This window comes from Rhamphochromis longiceps, linkage group LG7, assembly GCF_057381845.1.
Source record: "Rhamphochromis longiceps isolate RC_006_pf linkage group LG7, R_longiceps_female_GT1.1, whole genome shotgun sequence".
NCBI lineage: Eukaryota > Metazoa > Chordata > Actinopteri > Cichliformes > Cichlidae > Rhamphochromis > Rhamphochromis longiceps.
Genome location: NC_140563.1, coordinates 9,626,155 through 9,642,167, shown reverse-complemented (window position 1 = coordinate 9,642,167; position 16,013 = coordinate 9,626,155). Strand labels below are relative to the sequence as shown.

Here is a 16,013-nt window from a genome sequence, read left to right as displayed (position 1 = left end):
TTCAAACTTGTGACGTGTGCGTGTTCCACGTTGGCCCGGACGTGGCAGTCGGCAGTGCTCCTGTGTGGAAATCACGGTGAAAAAGCGGATCAGAGATAAAGCAACACAGTCTACGTGTGTGTTCCTGCTGCGGCTTGTGTCACTTCTACTCCTACAAAGTTAAACATCCACGGACAGTTATGGGGCTCACCATCTCGTCCATCTTCGGTCGGCTTTTTGGCAAAAAACAGATGAGGATTTTGATGGGTGAGTGCTAGCTTTAGATAGCGCTGTTAGCTAGTTGTTGATGAGCGTTCGTGGGAGAGCACTTCCCAGACTTCTAAAATTTGGGGGGAGAAAGAGGAGAAAAAGCACAAAGAAGAGACAATTATATTATAATAACTATTGTTGTTCTTAATATTTTGTTGTTTGAGAAAAGTAACAATTTTTTTGTCGTCGTGGGTTTTAATTTTTTATGTGTGTGGTTTAAAAGAAGTTCCGTAGTAAAGTCTGTTAAAAAGCATCATTTTAAAAGAAATTACGTTAAAATACTAAAAGAAAAATCTTATTGAAATGTTATTGTCATTGGCAAATGGGCACTTGAAAGAATAACAGTGCGACGATTAAAGCTGTAAATGTTTTAACTAAAAATGCTAACATACGTTGTTTGACGGTAACTCGTTACGGCGTTTTCACGTTGTTTAACTCGAGTAATTAAGCAATTATCTTCTGATGACGTTTATTTGCGCAAATGGCGTGACAGGGCACGATATTAGTCGACTTCTGGTGAGTGACTGGACTGGAGGAAGACGCTGTTACGCAATCAGTTCAATGTTCAGCACTGACTTGTATTCACTTTTAATATGAATGTTGACTTGTATTTAAACCACGTTGTTTCCCTGCAGTTGGATTGGATGCTGCGGGAAAAACGACCATCTTGTACAAACTGAAGCTGGGTGAAATTGTAACTACCATCCCAACCATCGGTGAGAGACTTTCCTTTAGTTTTCCTTTTACAACTTGAAGTTCAGTTATGGTTCTTTGATGGTTCCCTCCAGTGTTTAGCAGTGTTAAGAGCTTCTTCTTCTTCTTCTGTAAAGGTTTTAATGTGGAGACGGTAGAATTTAAAAATATCAGTTTCACCGTGTGGGACGTGGGTGGCCAGGACAAGATCAGGCCTCTCTGGAGGCATTACTTCCAGAACACACAGGTATGTAATATGACCGTCATGCAGTTTTGTGACAACTTTGGATTAATAGCCTAAAGGTAATTTAGCTCAGTTCAAGCTTATCAAATCTCAATAACAGTTGCTTTAAAGTGCTTTATAGTGGAAGGTAAAGCTCACACAGTGTTAGAGAGAAAACTCCTACAGTCAGGTAAGCCTCAAGAGGAGGCGCTAGGTAACAGCAGGAAGAAAAAACTCAGTCAGAAATACACTTGGTCAAGGAAGCCATCCAGTTGGAGGTGGAGTGAAAGAGAAAGTAAAAAGAAGTGTGTAAGTGAGACGGGCAGTACCGGAGGCAGTCTCCCAGCAGCCTGAGCCTATAGCAGCGCAATTAATGGATGCCTTAGGGCAGCGGTCCCCAACCCCCGGGCCTCGGACCGGTACCGGCCCGTGAGTCGTTTGGTACCGGGCCGCGAAAGTTGAGGCTCAGGTGTGAAATGTATGGTTTTCAGGGTTTTTATCGGTTTTCAGGGTTATTTTGTTATTGTTTTTATCGTTAACTCGGTTTTCCTGGGTCTTTTCACTTGTGTTATGAATAAATCTTCTTTTTTTCGGTACTGGTACTAGTTTTATTTTGTTGTATTTATCCGCGACACCTTAAAGGCCGGACCGGCCTTTAAGATTTATTCATAACACACGTGAAAAGACCAAGGAAAACCGAGTTAACAATAAAAATGATAACAAAATAACGCTGAAAACCGATTAAAAACCCTGAAAACCATACATTTCACACCTGAGCCTCAACTCTCACGGCCCGGTACCAAACGACTCAGGGACCGGTACCGGTCCGAGGCCCGGGGGTTGGGGACCGCTGCCCTAGGGTCATTTGATCAGTACTATCTGTAAGCTTTATCAAAAAGGACAGTTTTAAATCTAATTTCAGTAGTAGAGAGGGTTTCTGTGTCTAAAATCCAAACTGGGAGCTGGTTCCACAGGAGAGGAGCTAAATAGCTGAAGGCTCCGCCTCCCACTTTACTTTAATTCCTTAATAGGGAGCCAATGAAGCCGATATGTGGGAAATATGAGCTCTCGTTCTTGTCCCTGTTAATACTTCTGTTAAAGCATTTTGTATTAGTTTGAGACTTTTCAGGGAACATTTAGAAAAACCAGATAATAATAAATTACAGCAGTTTAATTTATAAATAATAAAAGCACGAACTAGTTTTTAGCATTGCTCTGAGATGGGGTGTTTCTAATTTTAGTGCCGTTACATAGGTGAAAGAAAGCAGTCCTAGATATTTGTTTAATGGGCACATTGAAGGACACGTCCTGATCACAAACAACTCCCGAGATTCCTCGCAGTGTCCCTGGAGGCCAGGTTAATGGGATTCAAAGTAATCATCTGGTTGGATACAATGTTTCTGATGATTACATAATCTCATGTTTGGCATAACAATGTGTCATTGAGCAATAGTAGCAGTTGGCAGCTAAGAAATGCAAAAGAAACAAAAAAAACTAAATGATGGCAACACAGCCATAATGTTTAAAGCAAATGGATTTGTCAAAATACATAATGACTGGTTTTATTTTATGTGTCTTATATTTCTTGTAGTTTAAGTCATTGCAGTTTCACCAAAGCTGTATGAACATGTCTTTAGTTGTTATCTTGTGGCATGTTTGAGTTGATCTTAAAATCTACATACCAGTACACTGACCATATTTGCTTTTCATTAAATGACCAACATTAAATTCTAATGTAATCACTTCAAAAACCTCTCTTGTTGTGCAGGGCCTCATCTTTGTAGTGGACAGCAATGACAGAGAAAGAGTGGCTGAATCAGCAGAAGAGCTGTCTAAGATGGTGAGTTCTTGGCTAAATAAGAAAAACAGTTTCATTCTGTGTAATTCTGTTCCCATCATGCTTTACAGGGACTCAAAACATAAACCTAGTCTTTACAGGATGTACTTGATCCTTAAATATTTGTCCCCTTTTTTTGTTTTTTTTGTTTGTTTTTTACTGTTAGATGACTGTCCTCCTTACTGTAGGAGTCTGTTTGTAGTTTGAAGTGCTGATTGATTTGGCCGTGCCTTGGAGAAACATGGATTTCTCATCATATTTTTACTTCTTCTGAGCCATCCAGAAGCAAGTAGTGTCTACTTTCTAGTGTTGCCTCACTGTTACTGGCATAGCCCATGAAAATGAAAGATGTGAGTATATGTGTGCATAAGCCTGTCCCAAAGCCTGTCCCCATTTACATATTGAAAATGGATTGAGGTATGTAAAACTGTAAAGTTTTACAAAATAATCATAGAGTTTGTGGACAAATAGAGTTGTACTGTTTGAGATGAGCATGCAACAATATTTACGGTGTAGAGCCATGAACCCGTGGTCCCAAAATTGAAGCACGGAGGTGGTGGCATCATGATTTAAGATGACTTTGCTGCCTCGATAGGTCCCCGTAGTCAAAGAGAAAAATAACAGTCAAGTTTATCAGGACTTGAAACGACAGTAAAGTCGAATCATTGGTGCCACACAAAGATCTAAACTCAGTAGTTTCACCCCGTTTATTTTGCTATAACATGAAATCTTTAATCTGGTTTCTGCAGCTGCAAGAAGATGAGTTGAAAGATGCCGTTTTGCTGGTATTTGCAAACAAACAAGATCTTCCCAACGCCTTATCGGTCAGCGAGCTGACGGACAAACTTGGCCTTCATGCCCTTCGCAGCAAAACTGTAAGTAATTTGAGTAGAAAACAGTCTTTACACCAGAAAGAAAAAAAAAAAACACAAAAACAAAAAACAAGCACGTTTGGCGCTCTTTTTACAATCTCACATTATCTCACCCCCACAGTGGCACATTGAGTCTACCTGCGCTACCCAGGGAACTGGGCTATATGAAGGACTTGACTGGCTATCCCAAGAGTTGTCCAAGAACTGAGGAAGGACTGTTTGGATAGAAGAAAGAGACTAAACGCCACAAAATAGGACTGAAGGCACAGACATTCAGTCAAGAAACTTTCAAGCATTAGTGATCACACAAGGGATAAGGCTGGTAGAAAAAATTAATAACTCCTCTTTTTGATTGTGTTATCAGTTACATTATCTCTTGACCTAGTGTCTATTCTCTTTTTGTTCCTACTTATCACCACTTATCATTTCCATTTAATGCCTTGGCTCCTGTCTAGGCAGCATCTGCAGTAATCATTTCCTTGTACTTAGACTTTATCTTCCTCAACCATTTACTAGGAGGGATATGACAAAATAAAAAACTTTATTTAAAGACAATTTATAGGCCACAAACTGTGAATGTTAGACCCAGCCCTGTGGTTCACCTCTGTGTCCTTAATCTAATGGCAACTCATTTTTGAAAAGGCTTGTGCCTTTTAGTCTGAGGTGCAGGAGGATTGCAGTGATTTTGTTACTAGTGTGGAATCACATGTATCCACAAAGGAGCATCGTGCCTTCTGGTCCCTCTTTGCCTAAATCTGAGTAATCCTTTCTTTATCACATTGTTAGGTCATGCTCCCTCCTAATATGCTTTTGTCTCTCTATGCTTATAAAATTATGCAATAAGATGTGGTGGATTGCATGCTGGGGTGCAGCAAAACCAAAGTGAGGACAGATTTCTTTCTGCAACTTATCCTGTTTGAACATCTGCGAATTTGGCTCATTTGCCTTTTTTCACTTTGTTTTTATGAACCACAATGGAAAAAGAGGGAACTTAAGTTCTTTTATCTTGTGATCTTCTATCCTCCCGACAAAAAATCTTTTTACTAAAAGGAGGAAGGAAGCATCTTTTCAGTGTTGACACACCACCAGTGTCATTGCAACACAGTAAAGCAGCATGTGTTTTTTTTTTTTTTTTTTCTTTGTTGCTTTTGTCTGTTTCTCAGCTGTTGTACTGTTTTACAAATACTGTGTTACATATCCCATACCTACCCATCAATTTATCTGGGTACATTCCAACTTGTGCTTTAAGATGTTGACACTTGTCAAAAATATTCTCTAACAATATTTTCCAAATAAAGTTAGTGTTTAAAGATATTTTTCAGACTCTGCTCATTGTTGACGACATTCGGTGTAATTTGTCAGTGTTTTTTCAGGCCAGGTCTTTCTTGGCTTTCAGGTTTGTTTCATCATCAGTCAACATCTTTTTATCAGGAACCAGGCTGAGCGGAAGTACCAGTATGTTTTGCGCTGTAACTTGGACAGACCTTGCAAACGGATCTCACCTTCTGCCTGTCTTTGCTTATATATTACTTGCTTTCAAGCCACCACATTTCCTAGCACGTCTTCCTTGGTGTTTGGGTATGACCTAAGGTCATCTGTACAGCGAACTGTACGGCTTCTGCATGTTGAGAATGGCCCTCAGGCAGGCAAGATTTTCTTTTAATTAATTAATTTTGTTTACTAATGTAACTAAAGAGTTAAAGGTGAGGAAGCGATTTGACTGTAAACTAACAAACTGAGCTGGAGGAAAATAGCTATCAATGCTTTGAGTAAAACATTCAGCCTACGTGACCTTGATGCAGTTTCCCTTCATTTTGACTGCTAGTGGTATAAGATGGTGACTTGGAGAGAAAAGCAGGATTAGTTATGTGGATTTCTTCTAAATGGCAATTTCCTGAATAAGAGTGTCTGGTCTTTTGTAGCAGTTTGGATGGAAAATGTCAAAGCTAAGTGCCAGGCTGTCAGATGCAGGGATTCAAGTTGAAAGGACTGAATAATAGAGAAGTATAATGACAGATGGTGCACTGGAAAGGGCATAAAGGGAGAGCAGCTCACTCACAGCATCTGCTTAAATTAATACCACTGTCAAGTAAAGAGGAAGGGTAAAAAGTGGACACGAAATGTTAAATGACTAGAATATAAAATTGCTTTCAAATAAAAGCTTTGTAATGTAGCTCTGTTCCCCCAGCATGTCCTGTGCTGAGCAGGAGCAGATGTGTGAAATTTATCCAGCATATAGTAATCATTTTTTAAATGGGAGATGAGCCCTAATTGGGATAGAAAAAAGTTGTATTATCATCTTTTCATCATTACCATGTAGTTACTGTTGCAGCACTGCAGGGGGCGATAATGTCAAAGGGGAGTCAGTAGCTGCGACCAAATCCTCATTTAAGTTTGACAGTGTTTCTAGTAGATGTTGGCAGATGGCTTGAGCATGAAGTAAGGCTGCGGTTTAGGAAAGGCCTCAGAGAGGACTGGTGGCGGCTCCCGGGCTGGGCAGATCCCAGTGTACTAATGAGAAGTGAATTTATTGCACAAACAGCTTGTAGTGCAGGAGGTGGTCATATACAGACAGAGAACCAGGGGCACATATCGTCGTTTATCTCCAATTCACAGCAGTTTAGTGTGCAATAAGATTAAAATGTGTGGCAATTTTCTGCCATGAAGACTTTATAGTCAATCAATTTTCAATAAATCAGTTACCATAGTCGTCAGACTGATCTGGTGTGAGATGATCTGAGATCACCGTATAAGCACAACATTTACACAGTCTCTCTTTTGGTGCTTGTTACAGTTTCTCAGCATATCAAGTGGAGTAAAATCATGTATGACGCCAGGTGCTAAGTAATTAGGACATACACAGTGTTTATAGGTGAAGGTGTAAGGATATAATTGGCTTGCTACGATGCATGAGTGTCTGTTCTAATGTATTTATGACAGCTAATCAGGCTTAGTGGAGCTGGGTCATCACACAGTTTTGTGAGTGAGTGCAAGCGGTGTGCATCAAGACAGATGAGCCCATGTGTACTCTGCTTTGTTGATCAGTTTTTTTCTTCATATTTCTTAAAGCCTCAGAAATACATTAAATGGGATTTAAACCATCACTTCTTAACATAAACAGAAAGGTAAGCATTACATTTAATTGCTGTTTATTACATATGAAGCTATATAAAAACAATATAGTTGGACTGTTCTTAAAGCAGAACACTTTCAGACATGAGATCCTTGCACAGTAAGTAAAATGACAGCTAAAAGTAATACAAATACTGTCAGACTGCAAGCTGCATGTTTGTCAGAGTTGAAGGACGAAGGAAGCTGCTATTTCTTCCAGGTGAGGCATCCTTCACAGATATAATACGTTAGCAAAAGCTGATTTGCAGGTTTTACATGTGCAGGATGATGCCGACGTTGACCCCTCACATACCGGTACCACAGCCCACCTATTCCCAGGCCAGGGAGAATCTGGTGAAAGCTATCCCACCCAAGCTCCTCTGTCTACTGGCCTGTGGAGGTAAAGATTGTCGCTACGAGGGACCAGACTGCTGGAAGCTGAACCAGCAAGTTATTCGAGGCATTTTCTCCTCCTGGTGAGAGTGTTTGGCAATCTCACACATAATTTTGTGTTGCGCGTGTTTTCGCAAAACGGTAAGGAGTCCATGCTGACTGTGAACTTCTACTTGTCTCAGGGTAACAGATGACATAGTTGCCATGGCAAGACCATCAAGTTATCTAATTGAGAAGTACAACATCATAGATCAGTTTCAAAGGTAATCACTGGTCAGTATTGTCTGTGTAGTAAATTGATGCATGACGCCTGCAACCTTACAGTAATTACTGCAAAAAAGGAAGGACATAAAGCATCTTGTATCACTTTTTTACAACGACACTTGACGATCGTAGTAGTTTTAAAACTTCTGGAACTGTGGACACATAGCAAGTAACAAACAAAAAACCTTTGAGATGAACACCAAGTGTCTGCAGGTTTCCTCCAGTTTTTGACTTTATTTGCAGGTTAAACATCAGGTCGATCGTTAACATGCAGCTCCCAGGCGAGCATGCTCACTGTGGACCTCCTCTGGACCCTGAAAGTGGTTTCACCTACTCTCCTCAGATCTTCATGGACAATGACAGTGAGATCTTAAAACACTGAAAGCAAAGCATATTTATTTTCAATACAGAAAACAGTTTATTTTGTGTGCAAACATTATGCTGATGGCTTTAATGCTCTTTCCTTCAGCTCACTATTCTTATGTACATATGTTTATGTGCAGTTTACTTTTACAACTTTGGGATGCCAGATTTTGGAGTGTCATCTCTTGTTGGGTTAATTGACGCAGTGAAGGTTATTGCCTTTGCGGTGAGGGAAGGAAGAGTGGCCGTGCACTGTCATGCAGGCCTGGGGAGGACAGGTAGGGTTAAAAATATATTCCATGTAAGTAAGTATTGCATGTTGCAGATTGGCCACATATAATGCTCTTGCTGTGTTCCTGATCGCCAGGTGTCCTGATAGCTTGCTACTTAATCTACACCTTGCGCATCAGCCCGAGTGAGGCCGTCCACTTTGTGCGGATTAAACGACCTCGCTCTATCCAAACCCGGGCACAGATAAGCAAGGTGTTTGATTTTGCTCGCCTGCTTAGCACACAGCTGGTTCAATACCCAGACCTTAGCCTGAGACACGGAGCCCCTTTCACCCTGCAGCACTATCTAAACCGACAAGCACTCCTACTGCACGGCAAGGAGGCTCGCAATCTCAGACAAACACCAAAGGTCTGGATTTTGTCATCATAATACATTAATCCTGTGTCATGAAATGCCTGGATTGTAGAGCAATTAACCTTCTCCTCTTTTCTGACTTCCACTTGATTAGGTGGTGTACCTCCTGTGTGTGCGTCTCTCCTGCTTGGCTCTGGGTCTTCCTTCACCTCCAGAGGTCTATACTGAACTGGACAAGAGGTCCGCACTTAGGGTCCTGAGCAGCACTGTGAGAGAGACTCTGGTGTCCAAGCAGTACTTGCCCTTGCTGAGAGAAGGTCATAGAAGCTCGTGGGCAGGTTCGGGGTCAATGTCCTCATGGGATGACCCGTTAGGATTCTTGGAGAGGAAGAGGGAGGTATTGATGGACAAACGCAGCTACAGTGACTCTGATCTCAGCAAGATCAAGGTAAATGAGGTCAAATTTTAAAATTGTGCACACAGAATTATTCAAATTCTTGAATAATAATGTAAAATGGGTCTGGTTATAAAGGATTTGTCCCCCTTTGTTGCGTTTTGTACTGAAGGGATCGGAGCTGAATCCATACTGCACCACAGCTCTTGGAGATGAGAACCAGTGGTGTTTGCCGGAACGTATGCGAACTGATCTCAGACCAGTTAGTCCAGTTTTTGGTGGGCTTTCATCAGGCTACCAAACCACCAAAAAGGAAACTCATATACTCAATATTCCAGTGTCCAGCATGAGAACAAACAGCAGCTGTGCTAAGCAGTCAAAGTGCAAGGCTAAAAAGGCTCTACCCAAATACAGTTCCAATGTGGAGGTAACCTTACATTTATTTTAAAAATGGTAAAGGTAAAGAAAGCTTTGCTGTGGATGTGTTCTAACCAATGTCACATGCAGCTGTGCAGAAATCCACATAACCTAGGCCCGACCTCGACGGCTCGTCCTGTAGCTAAAGCAATGTCAGAGCAGGGTCCTCCAGGAGAAACAGTTCTGCAAAGGTCGGCTCTGCTGCAGGTAAAACGAACAAACAAGTAATCATTGTTATGAATCAGAACATATCAGTGAATTAATACTACCACTCACTTTTTCTATAGGAGGAACTGAATAGTAGTGAGTGTGGCTGGGCTCTGCTGGTCACTGAATCAGATCCTCATGTTCTCTGCTGTCTCTTGTGGACCTGGCTGGAGAAGCTGAGGGTTAGTGGCATCACACAAGGGATTTCTGATTAAGCACCCTGTACTGCAGTAAACATTTGTCTCTCACTTTTATTGGTTTTCTCCAATCTCATTCAGGACCCTGTCCTCAGTGCCGAGGACATAGAAAGACTGAGTATTAGAGCAAGCAACAGGAATCCTCTCAGTGTGCTCAAGAAAGTAAGCAAACAATCTCCTGGGCTTTCTTACTAAGCATTTATACATTTATACGTAGATCTCCTTAGATGCAAGATGTTATTTGGGATATTACATTGTTACAGCCACAGAGACACACCATTTACTGTCTGCTGAGCTGCGTGAGCACAGTCACCAGCCTTTGTCCACACAGAGAGGAGGCAGTGCTTCACCGCCTGATACGGGCACTTACAAGGGTAAGACAGAGTGGAAGTTCAATGAGTAAATCATGTTGCATTTGTTCTAAATATGAAAACTTTTTTTCAAGTGTTATAATTTTCCTTTTTTTTAAATAAACACACATATATACATGTATCTTACAGCGCTCCCAAGAGGAAATGGAAAGCCTTGCACCTCTAATGAAAGTCATGAAGGCCACTTTGAGAGAAACCTTCCACAACTACAGATACTTCACTAGAGCCTGCAGCACCAATGCTACACTTTGAAGACAAGAGTTTATACAGAAACAAAAACTGATACTGCATATTCTTGTTGTTGGGGTTTTTCCCCCCCCCACAGAGACATTTTGACAAATCAGAGGAAAAAAAATTGAGGTGCAAGCACTTAAATAAATGATTGCTTAATTCTGTCTAATTACTTTAGTTGTAGGATCCTGTAAGTGTTTGCCATCACACTGAGATGCCACTTTTTTCCCTAATTCCAAATATGACAAAATAGAGCACCCACTGTGAAAAATGCCCTTTACAGTTTGGTTTTTGGAGTGCATTTAAAGCAGAATTTGATATATAAAGACCAACCTCCCCCTTCATGTCTCATATTTATCTTCCCTTTTTTAAAATATCCCTATTTCACAATAAATGTGGGCCTAACAAAATTGCTAATAACCTATACTGATTTAGATGTAAGAAATAAAGTATCACCTACACAATCTAACGAGAACTATTACCTGCTCTACTCTTTCAGTCTAAGCCGTGTTAATGTGCTTCAATTGTAACTGTCCCCTCTGGCACTAAAATATTTTGTTTATGATGTGTCCTGCTTACACTGTTACACACTTCACAGGGGACAATGAAAATGTGCCAATGTCTATAAATTAAGCCTAAGATATTTCCAGTAGAGGGCATTAAGATTAAGTCATATATTTGTTTGTTTCCGTGGATTAAGATGATTTGAAGTATTTGAAACAGTTACCAGGCAAAGAGTAAAAACTACATCTGTGCCATGGACCAGTCCTGCATAGAGTGCTAGAAAAGTGGTTAAACTTGAAATAAAGTTAGAATTAAAAAACAAACATTTAATGAGTTTAGCACTGAATAGTATATCAGGTCCTGTCATTAGTTCTAAGAGGTTAAATCCAAGCAGTGTGCCCACAGTGTGACCCTGTAGCAGAACAGCATTTCATACCTAATAAATCATTTACAACATCTGCATAATGTATTGCATGTATATACTTCTTGCATGTCTCTGGTTAAATGTGAGTGAGTCAGATATTATACCAGGGAGCCAAGACACCCCAACAGAGCTGACTAGAAACCTTTCCCTTTTTTTCATTGTTATTATTAGTAGTATTTTTTTATCGGTCAAACTGGTTAAAGAACATTATATCCAACACATATTAAGAATAAATGTCAGAGAGTCATTGCCATGGAAACGTTGTCATAGTGAAGTTGACAACCATTAAACAATCTGTGTTTGGGTTCAGCGCACATGCTCATTTCTGTGGAAAAAGCCTGTCACGGACTCTAAGCAGGATCGGGATTTTGTGAGGTAAAAATCACGAATCTGTTTACTTTATTTCACCAACTGAATAAAACTGAAAGCAGTCAGTGATTCGTTAGTTTGGAACGCAAACGGTAGAAACAGTTTTTCTTTATTTATTTTTTTGGTGAAAGATTTACAGCTTTTTCTGTTAAAAACATAATCAACCAGGCCTCCGTCAAACAAAAGTCAAGCGTAAGTAAAGCCATGTATGATTCATGAACTTAGCTCGATGCTTTATATAACTCATTAACATGGCTAGCGCTTGTTTTCACAGGTGAGCGCAAAGCTGTTTTATAATTGATTGATTGATCACTTATGCTCAATCAGTGCGAGTTAGCAAATGACTAACGTTTCTTTCTGGCGTTAGTGTTGTTATTCATATGACATATGAAATGAGTTATGGTTGTCATTGTTATTATTGTTCCAAATCTGTTGCCATGATTAGCACCGTGGTGTTGCTGTTCCAGGTGAAGCCACACTCGTGTTACTACTGAGCCACTCAGAAAGGTGCAGGATTTGAAAGAACTTTGAGTTGGCAAACGCTTAAAGAGCCTTCATCGATAGTAATGCACTTTCATGACATGGCAAATATGCTCAGCAGAAATCTGCTAAATCAAACATGTGGACCTACCTGCTGTGGTTAATAAGGGATCAGCTGAATATATATATATATACCACAGAAGGATGAGTGATTTTATCTTTTTTTTTCTTTCTTTCTTTCTTTTTTAATGTGCAAACCCCCCTTAGTCATTTTATTTTTTTTCCATGACTTTCTCTGTCAAGGTAATGATGAAGGCTGATCCCTGGGTTGGCACCTGGAGGCCCCACAAGCCAAGAGGTCCTATAGCTGCCCTCTATGGTAGCCCGGGGCCCAAGTATGCACTGCCTGGACTCACAGGTAGTGTTAGAGAATTTTTTTTTTGTTATCAGCACAATTATTATTAGTAGTAGTAGCAGTAGTATTCAATAAGGGTGTGTTCTTCTTCTATGATAAAGGTGTGTCTCAGCACGACCCTACCAAATGCAAAGCCCCAATGTTCAGCTTTGGGATGCGTCGTAAGGAGGTCAATAATAACGTTTCCCCTGGGCCAAGATACCTGATTCCCACCAACATGACCAGAGAGGGCCTGAGCAGCATGCCTTCATTTTCACTCCACGGCCGTCCAAAGGAGCCCAAGTTCTTCGAGCCTCCTGGACCAGGTCAGCAGAACTCCTAACACATTAAACGCATATGAAGATGCTTTACTCCTGGTCTCAGTGTCTTTATACAAATTTCTTTGTTGCTGTCAGGTCAATATTCCCCAGAGCACTCAGCAAAGTGGATCTACCGCGCTGCGCCTGCTTATTCACTGTTAGCCAGGCACAAGGAATTAGGTGGCAACAAAACACCAGGTAAAATATGTATTTGTTGTTTTGTATTTGTACTATGAATAAAAAAGTTTCATAGTACAAAATCTGTAAGCTTTATCTCTTGCTCCTACTGCAGGTCCTGCAACCTATTCCCTGCCTCCCATGATAGGGAACACTGCGGTTGCATCTTCTGCTCCCTGCTTCTCATTACGTGGCCGCAACAAAATCGGAACCTTCTATGATGACCAAAGCAAGGTGCAGAGTTATATATGTAACATGTCTTTTAAGAGTTATATTTCCCTGAAAAATTTTGTCATTTTTTAATGAATTTATATTATTGGGAGGTTTTAGTTTCTTTGTGTGACCTTTGACTTCTCATGGACATCAGTTCCAGTAGTTTCCCACTGTACTCCTGTTTACAGATTAAACCTGTGTATAAACTTTACATCTTGTCTTTTTAGTGTAAAGTGTTTGTTTTTGGCTGAGTTTGTATTAGTTTGCTGTAAACAATTTTTATGTCTTCTAAGTAATATTTATTGAATTAATACAGGTTAATATTGGTGGTAGTTATGAGGATTTGGTGTTAATATAATCATTAAAAATAGAGTTTACACATCACTCTATGTAGTCCTCTAAAAAACTAAGTAAGCCCCATGGTTCGATAGCTTGTAGAGCCTTCATCAGCAATAACGTGAAGCAACATGGAGTAATCTCTCCCTGTATAACGTTTCTCTGACATGATTGTGGAGGTATTTTATCTCAGTCTTCTTTACAATATTGCTTCAGTTCATAGAAGTCTGCAGGCATTCCTTTATGCACAGCTCTTTTAAAGCCCCTTTAAGGCATTTGTGCTGATACGCTGTTTTGTTTTCTCCAAATGTGGTGCTGTGCGGTATGGACGAACATCTCCAACACTGGTCTTTGTTGTCTGTTAAGAATTGTTCTGGAAGTCTTGTGGTTTGATCCAATGCAAAATTACACATGAAAACCATGCTACCACGTTTTTTTTTTATAGAGAAGACTATTTCTTTTGGCAACACTTCCAAACAAGCTGTGCTTATTCCTTTGTTCTCTAATTCTACTGTCATGAACTTTTTCATTTAACCTGCTAACTGAGGCCTGAAATGTCTGTTTTTGTAGAGGTGCTCAGACTGGCCTGTGAAAAACTTTTTCATGTGACTAGTAAAAACAGTGTTTAACGGTTGTAATGGTTATACATGGTTATATAATGCATTTCATTGCAAATTTCACTTCCATTAAAATTTATCTAAATCATTGTAGCTATTATATATAGCTATTACACCTCTCCCCCAACAGGACCACTAGCTGACTGATAAGGTGTGTGCCATCACATTAAATTTCATTACTCAAATTCCAAAAATATATACAAAGCACATATAAAAACCTGCACAGAAATTGCATTGCATCATGATTATATATTAACAAATTTTCTATTTTATCTCATTTACTGATCTACTTTTGAAATGGCTCATAAGTGAAATTTGCTAAGACAAGTTAAGATGAGAAGGGAGAAACACCCTTCAACCATCTTGTGGTTGTTGATATTGTGTAGTTTGTCAACTAGAGGGCACTTTGTAACTTACCTGTTGGCAACAGGTGTTTGCAAATCCACAAATACAACAACCAGCTGATCCAAGCAGCTATAGGCAGATTGTAAATGAGTAACCTACAGCTTGTTGGAGCAGAGAACAAGTTTATTTTTAAACTGCACTGTCATATTATCTAAGTAAGGACTCATAAGTGATGATACGCAACAAATGCTAGGAAAATCTGTTTATGTTCCATGTGTCTGACAGAAAAAAAATAAATTGCCAAATATTGGTATCTTAAAAATCCTCCATCAGGCTCTATTCCCTATGTATATGAAACAAAACCATAACCACAACACAGACTGTAGCAGGACAGTGTGAGGCCAGACTGGTTACATACAGGTATAAAAGTTACTCAAGCAAACCCTAAAAAGCTGAAACCAAACCAAAACAAAAAAAACCCTAGCAACTGTGGTTTACTGTTGTTGTCTATACTTTTGTTTCTCTTGACCGCAGACTCCTGGCCCTGCTGCCTATAAAGTTGTGGACCCCAGTATTTATGGGCAGAAGCCTCCTCAATTCAGCATGACAGGCCGCAACTTCACTCCCGGTGAAACCACAGCGAAACCAGGACCAGGAGCATACAACCCTGAGCAAGTAAGAAACCTGATCATGTCGTGTTCTTATTATCCTAAATGCTCCACAAATATGAACATTTTTTATTCATCAAGATTTTTCCTTCCTAGGTAAACCTCACAAAAACCAAAGCCCCGAGCTTTACCTTTGGATTGCGTCATTCTGAGTACATCCTACCAGCTCCTGGGAATGTTATGGAATAGTGTCCTCTGTCATCTCTTAATTTAACTGGAAATGACCACAGAAGTTTTTCAATAAAGCATAAAATACAAACTGCTCAGCGCAACAGTGAGATTGTATTTTGATGCCAAAGAATTTAGGCCAGATTTCTCCATTTGTCATATTTGAGGTCAGTTAAGGAAAAAATACTTTAAGAAATTGCTCGTCTTTTTACAGAATAAGATAAATTTACTGTTTCTGTCTTATGTCTCAACTTTGTGGAATTTCCAGGTTACGGTTTAGCCTTTTGCACAGAGTTTATAGCAGAACCTCTGCAATCCCAATTCCTGAGTTAGCCATTTGGTATTTTGCAAAGTGCCACTTTAATGTGCATCCAACTTTCATACCAGGCTGTATGATACATACAAACTACATGATCAGTGATATTTTGCTTTTGCTATTTATATTATCCACAGAGCCACTAAATTGTTAAAGTCAGCCGATACAGAAGATTTAATACCTGTAGACATAGCCTATGTGCAAGAATAATGTTATTTTGCTTTTATATTTGGCCAAATACTAGCAGCTTATGAAGCAGATTGTTGGCTTTATGT

At 39.9% G+C, this 16,013-nt stretch overlaps 3 protein-coding genes across 4 annotated transcripts; all 3 read left to right on the top strand.

The window, feature by feature from the left end:
* The first annotated feature begins 31 nt into the window (after window positions 1–31).
* On the top strand, window positions 32–5,188 carry LOC146664761 (ADP-ribosylation factor 5-like). The gene is made up of 6 exons (XM_085412015.1): window positions 32–246; window positions 885–965; window positions 1,080–1,189; window positions 2,934–3,005; window positions 3,752–3,877; window positions 3,996–5,188. The coding sequence occupies exons 1-6, from the start codon at window positions 180–182 to the stop codon at window positions 4,080–4,082; spliced, it is 543 nt and encodes a 180-aa protein (XP_085268141.1). The 5' UTR covers window positions 32–179; the 3' UTR covers window positions 4,083–5,188.
* Window positions 5,189–7,270: 2,082 nt separating this feature from the next.
* LOC146664760 (protein tyrosine phosphatase domain-containing protein 1) lies at window positions 7,271–11,090 on the top strand. 2 transcript variants are annotated; one of them, XM_085411054.1, is made up of 12 exons: window positions 7,271–7,461; window positions 7,561–7,641; window positions 7,886–8,004; window positions 8,146–8,283; window positions 8,373–8,644; window positions 8,745–9,038; window positions 9,157–9,411; window positions 9,492–9,608; window positions 9,689–9,790; window positions 9,887–9,967; window positions 10,069–10,179; window positions 10,306–11,090. In XM_085411054.1, exons 1-12 carry the CDS (start codon window positions 7,271–7,273, stop codon window positions 10,426–10,428), a joined length of 1,884 nt encoding a protein of 627 aa, XP_085267180.1. In that variant the 3' UTR covers window positions 10,429–11,090. The 2 variants fall into 2 exon arrangements, with proteins under 2 accessions (XP_085267180.1, XP_085267181.1); XM_085411055.1 differs by having other exon boundaries at window positions 8,745–9,047; window positions 10,069–10,199; window positions 10,305–11,090.
* A 533-nt stretch (window positions 11,091–11,623) lies between these two features.
* On the top strand, window positions 11,624–15,465 carry cimap1b (ciliary microtubule associated protein 1B). The gene is made up of 7 exons (XM_085411053.1): window positions 11,624–11,710; window positions 12,488–12,602; window positions 12,701–12,904; window positions 12,995–13,096; window positions 13,191–13,309; window positions 15,121–15,261; window positions 15,351–15,465. Exons 2-7 carry the CDS (start codon window positions 12,491–12,493, stop codon window positions 15,441–15,443), a joined length of 771 nt encoding a protein of 256 aa, XP_085267179.1. The 5' UTR covers window positions 11,624–11,710; window positions 12,488–12,490; the 3' UTR covers window positions 15,444–15,465.
* Window positions 15,466–16,013: the final 548 nt, after the last annotated feature.

Excerpts from the sequence above, each read along its gene's own strand:
- LOC146664760 (XM_085411055.1), top strand. The coding sequence starts at position 7,271 with ATGATGCCGACGTTGACCCCTCACATACCGGTACCACAGCCCACCTAT. Across the intron at positions 9,412-9,491 it reads AATACAGTTCCAATGTGGAG|CTGTGCAGAAATCCACATAA; the intron begins GTAACCTTACAT and ends TGTCACATGCAG. Across the intron at positions 10,200-10,304 it reads GTAAGACAGAGTGGAAGTTC|GCGCTCCCAAGAGGAAATGG; the intron begins AATGAGTAAATC and ends ATGTATCTTACA.
- cimap1b (XM_085411053.1), top strand. The coding sequence starts at position 12,491 with ATGATGAAGGCTGATCCCTGGGTTGGCACCTGGAGGCCCCACAAGCCA. Across the intron at positions 12,905-12,994 it reads CTTCGAGCCTCCTGGACCAG|GTCAATATTCCCCAGAGCAC; the intron begins GTCAGCAGAACT and ends TGTTGCTGTCAG. Across the intron at positions 15,262-15,350 it reads GAGCATACAACCCTGAGCAA|GTAAACCTCACAAAAACCAA; the intron begins GTAAGAAACCTG and ends TTTCCTTCCTAG.
- LOC146664761 (XM_085412015.1), top strand. The coding sequence starts at position 180 with ATGGGGCTCACCATCTCGTCCATCTTCGGTCGGCTTTTTGGCAAAAAA. Across the intron at positions 247-884 it reads ACAGATGAGGATTTTGATGG|TTGGATTGGATGCTGCGGGA; the intron begins GTGAGTGCTAGC and ends GTTTCCCTGCAG. Across the intron at positions 3,878-3,995 it reads ATGCCCTTCGCAGCAAAACT|TGGCACATTGAGTCTACCTG; the intron begins GTAAGTAATTTG and ends TCACCCCCACAG.